The sequence below is a fragment of the Camelus dromedarius genome, chromosome X (assembly GCF_036321535.1).
Source record: "Camelus dromedarius isolate mCamDro1 chromosome X, mCamDro1.pat, whole genome shotgun sequence".
Classification (NCBI taxonomy): domain Eukaryota; kingdom Metazoa; phylum Chordata; class Mammalia; order Artiodactyla; family Camelidae; genus Camelus; species Camelus dromedarius.
Genome location: NC_087472.1, coordinates 31,515,719 through 31,528,810, shown reverse-complemented (window position 1 = coordinate 31,528,810; position 13,092 = coordinate 31,515,719). Strand labels below are relative to the sequence as shown.

The 13,092-nt window shown below is 40.6% G+C and overlaps 1 protein-coding gene across 3 annotated transcripts; it reads left to right on the top strand.

Moving 5' to 3' along the window:
- The first annotated feature begins 2,053 nt into the window (after positions 1 to 2,053).
- LOC105102815 (protein BEX1) lies at positions 2,054 to 3,658 on the top strand. Of its 3 annotated transcripts, none has more exons than XM_031446556.2 (3): positions 2,054 to 2,182; positions 2,586 to 2,670; positions 3,004 to 3,658. In XM_031446556.2, the coding sequence occupies exon 3, from the start codon at positions 3,024 to 3,026 to the stop codon at positions 3,408 to 3,410; it is 387 nt and encodes a 128-aa protein (XP_031302416.1). In that variant the 5' UTR covers positions 2,054 to 2,182; positions 2,586 to 2,670; positions 3,004 to 3,023; the 3' UTR covers positions 3,411 to 3,658. The 3 variants fall into 3 exon arrangements, with proteins under 3 accessions (XP_031302416.1, XP_031302415.1, XP_031302414.1); XM_031446555.2 differs by having other exon boundaries at positions 2,057 to 2,182; positions 3,022 to 3,657; XM_031446554.2 differs by having other exon boundaries at positions 2,063 to 2,182; positions 3,019 to 3,654.
- Positions 3,659 to 13,092: the final 9,434 nt, after the last annotated feature.

Genomic DNA, 13,092 nt, shown 5'->3' with positions numbered 1-13,092 from the left:
ACAGACTTCCATGCTTGAATGCCTAATCTAAAGTTACTCAGGATGGTCAGCAGAGAATGTTCCTTGGACCCTGGCATAAGTGAGCAATATCAGGGTGGCTATGGACTGGCAGATAGTGACCCTATAGCAAGGCTGGGTTCTTCCTGAGTGCCCTGGAGGTAAGGAGGTTAGGGTGAAGATCCCAGCTCTCTGCACTTCCTAAGCCAGGTGAGAGATAGCAGAAGTTTCCAGGGAGGCTTCTATGTGGACAAGGTTGAAAAAAAGGAAAGAGCAGGCTGACTTGTGAGGCTCTCCCCACAGCAATTACTTCTCTAGAATTCTTGGGATTCTTCACCACAGAGGTGTAGAAGAGCCCCATCTGGTGTCCAGTATAAGAACAACACCCCCCCCCCCACCTATCTGGGAGGTGAGTCACTAAGTAGGACTTTGGGGAAGAAATGGAGGGTCAGAACCAAGGGAGTTTACTCAGGTCATGATCTCAGTTACCTGTCCATCTATATTTTTGGGGTAAATAACAGTCAGGAGCCTGAAGGCAGGAAATGAGAGAATCTGGAGTGTGGCAGCAGGAAGACCAGCACCTTTCCAACCCCTTGACAGGGCAAAGGTGATCTGACTATCTCAGCATCCCTCAGCCTGCCTCAGTCTCACAGCTCTTCCCTTGGCTTAGGTCTCCAAAACCATCATTAGTAATAGCCATTAAATTTCAGCAGATGACTTCAGTTGCCAGCAAATGCTTTTCCATATTTAATGTTTATTATAATAGAATAGAATAGAAATGTTTTTCAATAAAACTTGGAATTTGTCCCAGAAAGAAAAAAGGTGGATTATTTACATAAAATGGCCGAGATTTTGAAGGAGAATTAATAAAATGGCTACACTTAGGCTAACAGATTGCTTACTCTTATGCTTGCCTTTAAAAGGTCAACAAAACTGACTGGCCAGTTATTTCTCACAGCTCCAGGCCCATTGTTAAAACTAAAGCTATTGATCTTACTGTTTCTGCTTTATTTCAGTAATCAAAAGTTATAATCATGCTTGGTCTCTGAGTCGTTCTCCAGGGAGAAGGTCACGGGACTGTAACCTTACAAAATAGTCTGAATTACCAAGAAGACCACGCCTTGGGCGCTCATAAGATAAAGAGATGGAAAGAGCGACAACCACTAGCCTGTACAGACTTGGTCACCCGGAGACAGCATGATGCCACTCAGAGTCTTATGAGAAGAAAATAATTCTGTTGATTGTTATCGATGCTTTATAGTTTAAGCTATGGCTATATAACCACCCTGCCCCATCCCCAAGATAGGTTCACAGTTTTAAAGGCACTAGCCTGCTGTGAGTCCCCTTTGCCCAGCAAAGCAATAAAGCTGCCTCTTTTCTTCTAAGCTCCAAGACTCTGTCTCTGAGTTATTTGGCTTGTCAGGGACGGGGGCCAATTTTTCGGCAACAATTTGACAGACTTCTTGAAGATTTACTTCACAGAGCATTTTCAAAACACCAACTGTGTTCAGGAAGATTTCCCCCTTTTTTAGCCCATAAAATTCTGAAACAAGGTAGAATATTCTAAAACTGAAGTTGAGTGTAACCCACAAAAAATATTTTCTGTGTGGTGCAAGAGAACAGAAACAATGATGGTTTTTTAACTTCCCCAGGATGAAGCATGTCTTTTAAAAATGAACTTTCATAATTTTCAGGTTTTTGAGGCATGTTGATTTTTAAAAAGGAAATAAAGAGAAATTATTAGGAAGCAAATATACAGCTACAGAGAACAGGAGAAAAAAGGCAGAAAAGGCCAAAGTCAATGCCAAGGCCTTGGAGTGGTGGGAAGGGAGATGTAGCCCTTCCCTGGTAACCAGAGAAGGGCAAACCCCAACCATAGGGCAGTGAGGCCACTTGTGAGCCCTCAGATTGGAAAGAACTGAGTTGAGTGACGGGCCTCGCGGAAGCTGGGTGGAGCGGGAGATAATGCGCGCGGAGGGTGAGGGGGAAGGTCCTGTCGAACTCCCCGTCGGCCCTGGGAGTGGGGGCTGGGGAGGGCGAGATCGGCTGTGACGCGAGGCCCTCACGTGATCGGGAGCCGCAGAGCGACGCAGCCTTCGGTGCAGTCGTCACTCCTGTCTGGGTACCAGCTCCCCACTGCCCTGCGCGCGGCGGGCTGGCATCGGGCCCAGGGAAAGCGGAGCAGGTAAGGGCCCTGGGGCCCGTGCGCTGACGCTAGGGAGGCAACGGCCCGGGAACGCCAGAGGCCCGCGCAGGCGATCAGCGCAGCGAGTCCCGGCCACCTCTCTCCACACCCCAGCATTCTCCGGGGCACAAATAGGGGCTCCCTGGGGTGGGGTTGTAGAGGCCATGGGGTTCCAGGGAGGGCAGCAGAGTAACTAAGAGCGATGGGAAATCACCCCCGAGTTCCTGTGGTGAAATTGTGAACCCAGGATGGGGGTGGGGATGGGGGCGGCAGACGGTGGGGGCAGGGGACGCGGGGCGAGGGCGACCGAGGGTGGGGGGCGCAGGACGGGGAGGGGGCCGAGCGCCCGGCTGCAGCAGTCCCCTTCCCTTCCCCTCCCACCCCCCCCCCCCGCCCTCTGCAGGTCTGCGGGTCTACGTGTCAAGTTTTGCAACGAGGCACTTGCATCGAGAATCCGGAGGAGGAGGAGACAGCAAGGATAGGCCCAGGTTGGTGCAGGGGACAGTGGTGGGGGTCAGGTGAAGAGCCCAGTCAGACCCCCTTCCAGCTTCTCCATGCCCGGTCCTCCATTTTGGTGTCTGAAGAGGCCTAGGGGTGGATCTGTAGGGGAAATGGTGGGTTTGGGAGGAGGGAGGGGAAAGAAGTGAGAGGGAGGGGGGTAGGGCTCAGACTGGGTACACCCTAGAGGGCGCACGAAGCCTTTCAGGTGGGAAAATGAAATTTAAAAAATAAGCTTTGATATCCAGACCTCTGAAAGATAAGTAGCCAGGCCTCTGTCCTTGGTGCTGATCTGTTCGTCAACAATGCAGTCCCTTCTTTAGTCTTTTGTCTCCTAGGAGCAATGGCGTCCGAAGAGCAACAGATGCTGAAAAACATCAACATGGAAAATACCAACGAGGAAAATGAAAAAAAGGATGAAAAGGAGCAAGATGATAATAAAGGAGAGTCGTTGGCCCTCCCTTTGAAAGCTGGTGAATATCGTGTACCTAGAGGAAATCGTAGGCGGTTCCGTGTTAGGCAGCCCATCCTGCAGTATAGATGGGACATGACTCAGAGGGTTGGAGAGCCACAGGCAAGGATGAGAGAAGAGAATATGGAGAGGATTGGGGAGGAGGTGAGACAACTGATGGAAAAGCTGAGGGAAAAGCAGATGAGTCATAGTCTGCGGGCAGTTAGCACTGACCCCCCTCACCATGACCATCATGATGAGTTTTGCCTTATGCCTTAAATCCTGATGTTTTCCCTGAAGTTGATAGGGAAACACACCTGCTTCCTAAACTTACATGTTCATGATGTATCTTTGTTGTAAACCTTTTGATGTCATTCGTTTCTGGTGGGTCTCTTATTACCAGTTTCTAGATGAGTGTGTTTTTGACCCAGTCTGTAAGATTTTGTTAGCACGAGAATTTTACCTATTGCATGGCAAAATGTTCATTATATACTGTGAAGTTAATAAAGCAGTTAAAAAAAAGCAATCTCTGTATGTATCCTTTTTCCCCCCTACTTTTTGAATTAGCTTTTTTTGAATTGAAGTATATTCACTTTACAATGTGTAAATTTCTGGTGTACAGCATAATGTCTCAGTCGTATCTGTATGTGTTCTTTTTACTTCAGATCTAATATTTATCTCATAGGTGAAGAGAAAAGTGCTGAAATTAAATGTACAAAAGGATTAATACAGCAACTCATTCCTGTGAGATGGGTTGATGTGTTTTCTTTTATAAATTCTGTAGTTTGAGAAATGCAAACTATTTTTAATGACTTTATGAAAGCAGTAGGGTCACTTAATACATACTTGGTCATGAAATTTGGATCTTTTTGTCAGAATAATAAGTTTTTGTCAGGAATTCTTTATAACTTAGGGACAATATTTGCTTCACATGACTGTGAAACAAGGTCAGGAGTGTGTGAGCTGTGTTTACCTATTTTTGTCCCCATCCCCATCTATCAGGCACGACCCTCTTTCCCCAGGTTTTTCCTTCAAATATTTAGCAGAGTCCCCAAAGATAACTCTCACCAGTCCAGCATCCCTCCTCCCCTCTTAGGACTGAAGCTTCTGCCAGTCAAGGTGTGAGTTCTACTTGACAAAAGGTAGGCGCGTAGCAAAATACAATTAATAACATTTGAGTCAGGAGCTCTGAGTTCTTGTCTCAGTTTAGTCCCTGAATAAAATAACCTTGAATATGTAACTTCAATTCTCTAGAAGAGATTACTTGCAATTCTTAAAGGAACACTGAATTCATTTAGTGTTTCTAAAAGTAAGCTGATCAGCCACCTGTGTGAGAATCACCTGAGGACTTTCTTGAAACTGTGGACTCCTGGTCCGACCCTAAATCTACTGAATGGAGCTTGAGAACTTCCATTTTTAGCAAACTTCCCTGGTAATTCTGATGCACATTAATGTCTAAATGGCTACAGGTGTGTATGTATATATTAAGATCTCATTTCTTAAATAGGAACCATACTAATGAGAAAACAAAGAAGAATACTAGAATTCATTGGAGAGAAGCATTAAAATGCAAAGGATGAGAAAATTTAAGAGACCTTTAGATTTCCTACATAAACATTAAAATAGAAAGTATGTACACTAAAAAGTTAACAGTGGTTATCTCTTGTGGGATATTGAGTGATTTTTCTTCTTTGTACTCAACTACATTTTTCTTAAGGAATATGGATTACTTGTGCAAAAAAGAAATGAAAGCCAATACTAGATCCAAATCCAAAGAACTCTTCGGTGAGCTTATAAATGCAATGGAGGCACTTAAAATTCTCATTGACAGAAAGCTATGTAGATTTCAAGTTACCCATGGATGTGGTATTCATGGCTTGGTTTAATTGTCTCTCCCATTGGATGTGGGCAAAATCACTAAATCTTACTTCCAATCAGTAGAACAGCAAAAGTGATGCAATGTTACTTCTGTGATTGTGTTATAGAAGATTGTGACTTCTGTCTTGCTAGGAGACTCCCTCCCTATCACTTACTCCTTTGCTAGCTTTGATGAAACAAGTTGCCATGTTGGAGAGGCCCATATGGCAAAAAAACAGTGCATCTCACAGCCAACAGGCAGTGAGGAACTAAGAACAGTCTTATAGCCTTTGAGGGCAAAAAACATAAGTGAATTTGGAAGCAGATCCTTCCCTACTGAAGCCTTCAGATAAGACTGTGGCCCTGGCCAGCATATTAACTGCAGATTTATAAAAGACCCTGAGGCAAAAGACACAGATAAGCCCACCCAGACTTCTGATTCACAGAACCTCTGGGATAATAAATGTGTGTGGTTTTCAGTTGCTAAGTTTTGGGGTAATTTGTTACACAACAATAGCTAATACAGTATGTATCTCTAAAGGATAATGATATTTTAAAAACATAACCACAGTACCATAATCACAAATAAATATAGACAACAAGTATTTAATATACAGTCATTGTCCAAATTTCCAGTGGTCTAATTTTTAACTCCAAACTATTTAAACTGACAAAAAATAAATTGGGCTCCTGAGCAACACTATTGGCCTTGTCTAGATTGCAAGTGCCAGGAACAACCTAATGTAAAGTTTTCTATTAGGAAGCTAAAAAGTGTGTGTTTGAAAAAGTGTCTCATATCTAACATAGATCTGGATCCATGAACTCTGAAAATCTAGCAAATGCTAAGAGAAAAACTGGTCTGTTCTATGTAGTGAAAATATAGGGTAGAGTGAGGGTCAGGAAGGGGCATCATACAAACAACTTCATAGCCCAAAACAGTCATTTGAGATTCTGACACTTGCATTTTGTAGAAGTCCTGGAAAACAGCTATATTTGATCAAATTTGCCAAACTAATTCATTTAACTCTAGAAGGAAAAGCATTTGATAGAAAAAGTGGATGTCAGGCTGACAATGTTGGAAAGATGCAGGCATAAATTATCAGATTATCAATCACCCTCGTGGTTTGGTAAATACCTGCAAAAAAACTTCTATTACTGTGTTACAGTTAGAGGAAGCATGGGACTGAGATAACAGGATGAATAAGCAGGTATATGAAATCATTTTATCATCTAGTTTGATTGCATAAGACATGGAGTATGTTACTAAGAAGTCTCTTTTATTTCAAGAAACACAAAATTTAGAGGACTAATATAAGTACATGAAGGATATGATTTATGGGTTGCCAGGACCTCAAATCTTAAAAATGAGGATGCCCTCTGAAAGTTTTAAATGGATAAATCTGATAGACAATGAACATGGCTTTCCATCTCTGTGAATAACAAAAGAACTTATCTGTGAATGTGATACTGAAAAGGTTGCAAAGATCTAGTACTCCAATCAGTATCATTTGGGAGTTCTCCAATGGAGGCAAGGCCATGGAAATATTTCAGGAAGGAAAATGATAACAATAATATGCCCATATGAAGCAGGGTCTTGGAAATCCTTTAAGTGACTTGAAGTTAAAACAGGTAGAAATCCAAGGGAACATTTTAGAAGATATTAAGGAAGAAACTATGTAATAGATGGCATAAATGAGGCATAAGAGAGTAGGCAAGATGCAAAAATGGGGCAAAAAATAATGCAAAATGAGCTGAAGGGGGTTCTGACCATAATATCCAGCTGGCCCAGTAAGGAACATGCATTCAGAAAAGATATTAACGAATGCATACTCAAGGTACTAAAAATAGATCTCTTTAATAATAAAAATAATTTCAGTTCATGCACAACTAGGAAATAAAGTTGTCTTCTGAATATTAAAGGAGTAAAATTCACCATACACACTATGAATCAATGTAATAAGCTAAAGGAGTTAATGTAAAAGTTTGGGTTCCAGAAAATAACAGTAGTTACAAAACCAAGGGAAAAAGTAGATGGGCATATAAGCTACCTAACACCTACAGCAATCCCCAGACAGAAAAAATCAGATGCATAAGCAGTGCCAAAGCCAGTGGTATGCTGATAAACTAAATGTTAAACAACTGGGTTTCCAGTAAACTATTTGTAGTGTTAGCCTATTTCCACTGTGTAAATACTCCTAGTACAGCTGATTTTCAGCTACCAGCATGATGTCACTTAATGCAGAGTTGAGAAGAGAGATGCACAATTAGCTGTCCTGAGCCAGTAAGAGCCAACTTCAGCTCACCACTGGCTCAGAGCCCTCCCTTACCAAGGTGGTTAAAACAGGGCCAATACTACACAAGGAAAACAAAAGATAAGAATGAGAAAAGGAAATGCCTTTTGTAAAGGAGATGAGCATAAAGGAGGGAAAGATAAAAGAAACAGAGGCCCAGCGTATGCAGGATTCTGTGAGTTAAAAGAGACTAGAGGATTGTGTGTGTGTGTGTGTGTGTGTGTGTGTGTGTGTGTGTGTGCGCGTGTGTGTGTGTGTGTGTGTGTGAGAGAGAAAGAGAGAGAGAGAGAGAGGGAGAGAGACAGAGAGAGACAGAGAGACAGAGAGACTGGTAGATTACCTAGGCATGGATACTTCTAGGCAATTTAAAGGATTTTTCATAAAGGCACAGACTTTGGTGTCAGGTAGACCTTAGTTCAAATATTGGCATCATCACTTACAAGTTTTGTGACCTTAAACAAAGTTGATCAATCTCCTTTACTTTCATTTCTCTTATCTATAAAATGTGGAAAGTGTTTAGCAAGATGCCTGCCATATACTAAGCTCTCACTAAATGTTAGCTATTGCTATAAAACATGTAAAATGAAAAAAAAGTTTTAGGCCACTAAAAACGAGTAGCCTAATGTTTCAAAGTTAATTAAATTAGTGGATTTTTAAAAAGTATGTATTGATCCCAGTAGTCAAAATTTGGCATAAAAAGGATTACATTTCTGTACAATTTTTGAATCATTATCGATATTTAATAACTGAGAAACTACACAGGAAAATCCGGGTTTTAGGTTTCCATGAAAAATCAGTAGGTCTGTCAACCCTGGGCCTGCATTCCCATGTTGTACCAATTGACTGGAGGGAGCTTAGTGGTGGCTTCAATTCTTTAGAAAAACCTGTGTTTCAGTTTTACTTTTTGTACCTAACTTTATTATTCAAATTATATAGTTACCTGTCTGCCCCTGAGAGGCACTTCAATTCCCCTAATCCACAGCAATTACATTTCAAAAGTAATTTGAAGCAGTAGTTCAGCAAATGAGTGGGATTTGGCCCAATATGGGACTCAAGACATTTTTATGTTCCAAATCTGCAGTGTCCAATATGGTAACCATGAGCCACATGTGGCTATTGATAACTTGAAATATGACTAATGCAATTTGAGATGGGCAAAAGGGTAAGGCACACATAGGATTTCAAACACATAATGCAAAAAAAAAGAATATGAAATATCAATAATTTTTATATTGATTACATGTTAAAATGATAGCATTTTGGACATACTGTGTTAAATAAAATATATTATTAAAATTAATTTCACCAGTTACTTTTTCCTTTTTAAAAATGAGTTTACTAGAAAATTTAAAATTAGATATGAGGCTTACATTTTATTTCTACTGAACCACACTTTTCCAAATCATTTTTAAGATATACCATGTTTTTTAAATTTAAAAAATCCTATTTTAAAAATTTCTGATAATAAATGATACATATTCATTTTGGAAAACACAAAGGAGTATAAAGAAGAAAAAATTTTAAATCATCTGAATCCTGCTAAACGTTGCAGGGTATTTTAGTTTCTTTTCTTTCAGTCTTTTTTCCACATAAAACATCCACAAATAGAATCTCGTTCTATAAAAAAATCAGTAATACTGTATATACCACTTTGTATGCTCCTCTTTCTTAACATTTAAAGATAATTCTTTCCACTATCTTTAAGAATTATTTGAAGCAAAGTTGTTACTTAAGTGGATTAACAAACTGAATATAATAATAACAGAACTGGGAGAAAATATAGATGATTATTTAATTTAAGCACACTAAATGCATTTCTCAACATATAACCCAAGGCAGAAATTATGCAGAAAATAACTGATTCTGTTACATTAAAATAAGCTTTTATATGGTATAAGTATAATTTTTAAAAGCACATGAAATACTGGAAAAATAACATATAAGAAAGACAAACAGTTACTACCATAATTATATAGTGAATTGGCTCAAATCAGCAAGGAAAGGGCAATACAGATATCAAAATGGACCAATAAAAGAAAAGATAAACCATTTTACAATTGAGTAATAGACACGTGGAAAAAAATGATCAGTTTCATCAGTAATCAAGGAAATGCAAATGAGAACAAGAAAACATTTCCAAGTAACAAGTTGGTAAATAAATTTTTTAAACTTAATTTTAATTTTGTTCCTCCTTCTTTTGGGAGGGAGGTGGTTATTAGTATTATTTATATCTATTTATTTAGACAGAGGTACTGGGGATTGAACCAATGACCTCATGCATGCTAAGTACATGCTCTACCACTGAGCTATACCCTCCCTGATAAATAATTTTAATAATAATAACAGTCAACATTTATTGATCACTTATAATCTAAGTACTTTACATGCCTTATTTAATTTCCCTAACCACTTAAGTTGCATGCAGATACCATTGTTAGGCCCGTTTTATAGTTAAGGAGATTGAACCACATACCCAAAGCCACATTACTATTAAGTTGTGGAGCTGGAATTTGAACACAGATGGTCTGACATCTGAGTCCATGCCATTATTGGTGATTTATACCTAGAGGTGAGGGTTCAGAAAATGGACACTTTCATACAGTGCTGGTGAGAATGAGAACTGGTACAACTTTTCTGAAAGTTAGTTTGCAAATATGCATCAAAAAACCTTAAAATAATTCTACAGCCTTTAACTCAGAAATTCTATGCCTATGACTATATCCCAGGTGAAAAGTCATACAAGTGATCTGTATCTGAGCTTTGAAAACATCGAAGTGTACAGGTATGTAACTATATGCAATGACAGGGTATTTATTTCAGCTTTTTTTGAAATACCAGAAAAAGTGGATAAAATTTTAATACTTATAAATAAGGAAGAAAATAAATATGTTAGGATGCAATAATACTTTGGAAAGCTATTACAGCCATTATAAATAATGTAGTACAGAAAAGACCAAAATGGAACATTCTCTAAGAAATATTGTTATATCAATTATATTGGATGGAGAATTTTAGCTGTATGTAAATAATAATTGACTGAAACTGGCTTAAATATTAAGGAAGTTTACGGTTTCACTTGGCAGGAAGAGAAGAAGTAGGTAGAACAGGCTTCAGGACTGACTGATTCCACAGCTAAAGGATGTAATCAAGACCTAGGTTCCTTCCATCTCTGGTCAGCTTCTGCCATGCTTAGTGTTAGCTTCATCCTGAGGCTTATGGTTACCCCTGATGCAACAAGATGGCTGCTTATGGTGATATGGTGTTTGAGGGTACATTCTTCTCTGTTTCTATCCTTTCCTCCAACTATGGAATACAAGGGCTTCCCTTCAATCTGACTGGGCCATTTTAAGATTGTTGGTCACCCTCAACCAGCAACAATCCTCAGAGAAATTCTGGGTCCTGACAGGTTCAGAATAATAAGGACTTGCCCCCAGAAGCTATCAGTGAGGTGGGGTGGGGTGGACATCCAGATGTTTGGAGTTCTGCTAGGGAGGAAGTGGTAACTTGATGTTAGAGAAGCATATACTACACTGGATGCTTCAAAAATAAGAATGGCCCAGAACACTCTAACCTCCAAGAGGCCCTGAGTTGGGATATCAAACAGCCAGAAAACACACTAAATAAACTGTGGAAGGAAAGGAGATAGAGCGTAAAAAAAAACCTAAAGTATTGCAAAACAACACAACAAACCTAAAGTACTCCAGAAAATGTCAACCTGCAGGGGGAGGAAAAAGAGTTGGAGGGGAAGGGAGGGAGGGAGAGGAGGAGGGAAGGAAGTGGCGGTGGGGAGAGAAAGAGAGAGAGAATATGAATCATGACTGGGACTCTGCAAAAGCTCCACTACCAATAGAAATCTGAAGGATCCCTGGAGCCCTGGTATTAAAAATCAAAACAAGGGGCCATTTCTCTAGGGTACCAAGACCAGTAAGACCACTCACCAGGGCTAAATGGAAGGCATGTGAGTCTGTGCCCACAAATGCCCAAGAAAATGGTCAGTGAGAAACAGAATCCAGTAGATAGAATTCCACGAAGATAAATTCTTCAGAGTTTTCACTTTCATCACATACATAACACCTGTCTTCTCAGTATTTTGCTTTGCTCTGTGGACCAGTGTCAGATGTGTTGGGCACATCCCTTCTTCCACAAGTAGGTAGAAAGTCGGCCTTAAAGGTCGTTTAACATCTCTGAAAAGCAAATGCTTTAGTTGTTTCAGTTTTTAATCTTACTGGGATTTGCACGGACTCCCACTGGGCATTGTTTGCTCACTCGGCAGGCTCATGACATCTACTCCAGCCAGGCTACTCTCTCCCTCACCATCTCTTTCCAGAACTCCTCCTCCTGGAAAAGTATTCCAATGCTACCCACCTTTCAAGGCTCAACCCAGATCCCTCTTCCTCATGACAATTTCCCTGGCTCCATGAGTACCTCCCTTCTTGTACCCCTATTCAGCTGACAAAAACCCAACAGGTTTTCAATTTATTTTTTTACCAGAAGTTGTTATGTGCAATAGTGGACTTGCCCAGGCACCTCTAGTTCTGCTTCCCCCGTGATTTCCTGGATTGTGTTTTATAATTGTTTTCTATCTTTCACAGACCTCATGCCATTGAGTGATCAGTGAACTGTTCTGTTTCTCCTCTTGCCCTTCTTCAATCCAGTCTCCACATGGCAATCCAAGGAATATTTTAAAGAAGAATTAGAATATGCTCCTCCCCTCATCTGTATCCCTTAAATGCCTCCATTACACTTAAATACTTTAAAACAGACTAAAAGAAAACAAATCCTTCAGGCCCTGCAAGACCTGGCTCCTGGCCACCTCTCTGACTCAGCCAGGCCACTCTCTTCCTCTACTGATAAGCTTCAGCTACACTGGCCTCCTTTGGTTCTAAATGGACCAAGGACTTTCCTGCCCTAAAGCCCATGCACATGCTGTGTCTCTTGAAAGGCTAGCCACTGCACCCTAACGCCCTCCCACTCCTGCCCCCGCACCTTTGCCCCGGCTAACTCTTGTTTACCCTTTAGGACTCAACTTAAATCTCATGCCTATTCTCATCCCCTGGTCTAGCCCCTCATGTTATATCTCACAGAACCTTGTTCTCTTTCTTTATCATAATTTGGGATTACATGATTGTTTAATGTTTCTCTCCCCCATTAGACTGTACATTTCATGCTCAGAGGGACCATGTCTATCTTATTCACCAGGGCATATCCAGCATCCAGCCCAGTGCCTGGCACATGATAGGTAACAAGAGACAGTAGACTAAATCCTATTAAATTTCCTTTTTTTGTTTTGATCATGCTAGACCTCCATTTATTGAGCATATTCTGAGCTTCATATGCATTATCTACAATCTTCCCAATAAGCTAGCATTTAGAAATTACTAACCTCAATTCACAGATAAACATTCACTCAGAGACAGTAAGCAACTTGCCCAAGGTCACCTAGGTACAAGGCACAACTAGGAATTGAACTTGGTGGTAGCCGATTCTAAGGCCCATGCTCTTTCTACAACCTCCAATAGTGGAAGAAGTGCTCCGGGAACTAGTATTTTGGTCTTCTAGCAAACACTGACTGCAAACTGTACTCACCCAATTTTGCATCAAAAGACAGCATCCCCAGGAAGAGAAATCACAATCACTCTCTTCTCCGCTTTTTAACTTTGCAGGGACAGTAGTTATGAAAAGGCAACAAAAGTGGTGTGTGTGTTTTAAGACCCTAGAACTCCAACTATGCTGTACATGGTGAAGACTGTTACAGACATAAATCAAAAAGTCTCTGCTCTCATGGGTTTGAGCCAGCGAGGCAGCAGCATGCA

What these genes read in the sequence shown, in the direction of transcription:
- LOC105102815 (XM_031446556.2), top strand. Translation starts at nt 3,024, where the DNA reads ATGGCGTCCGAAGAGCAACAGATGCTGAAAAACATCAACATGGAAAAT.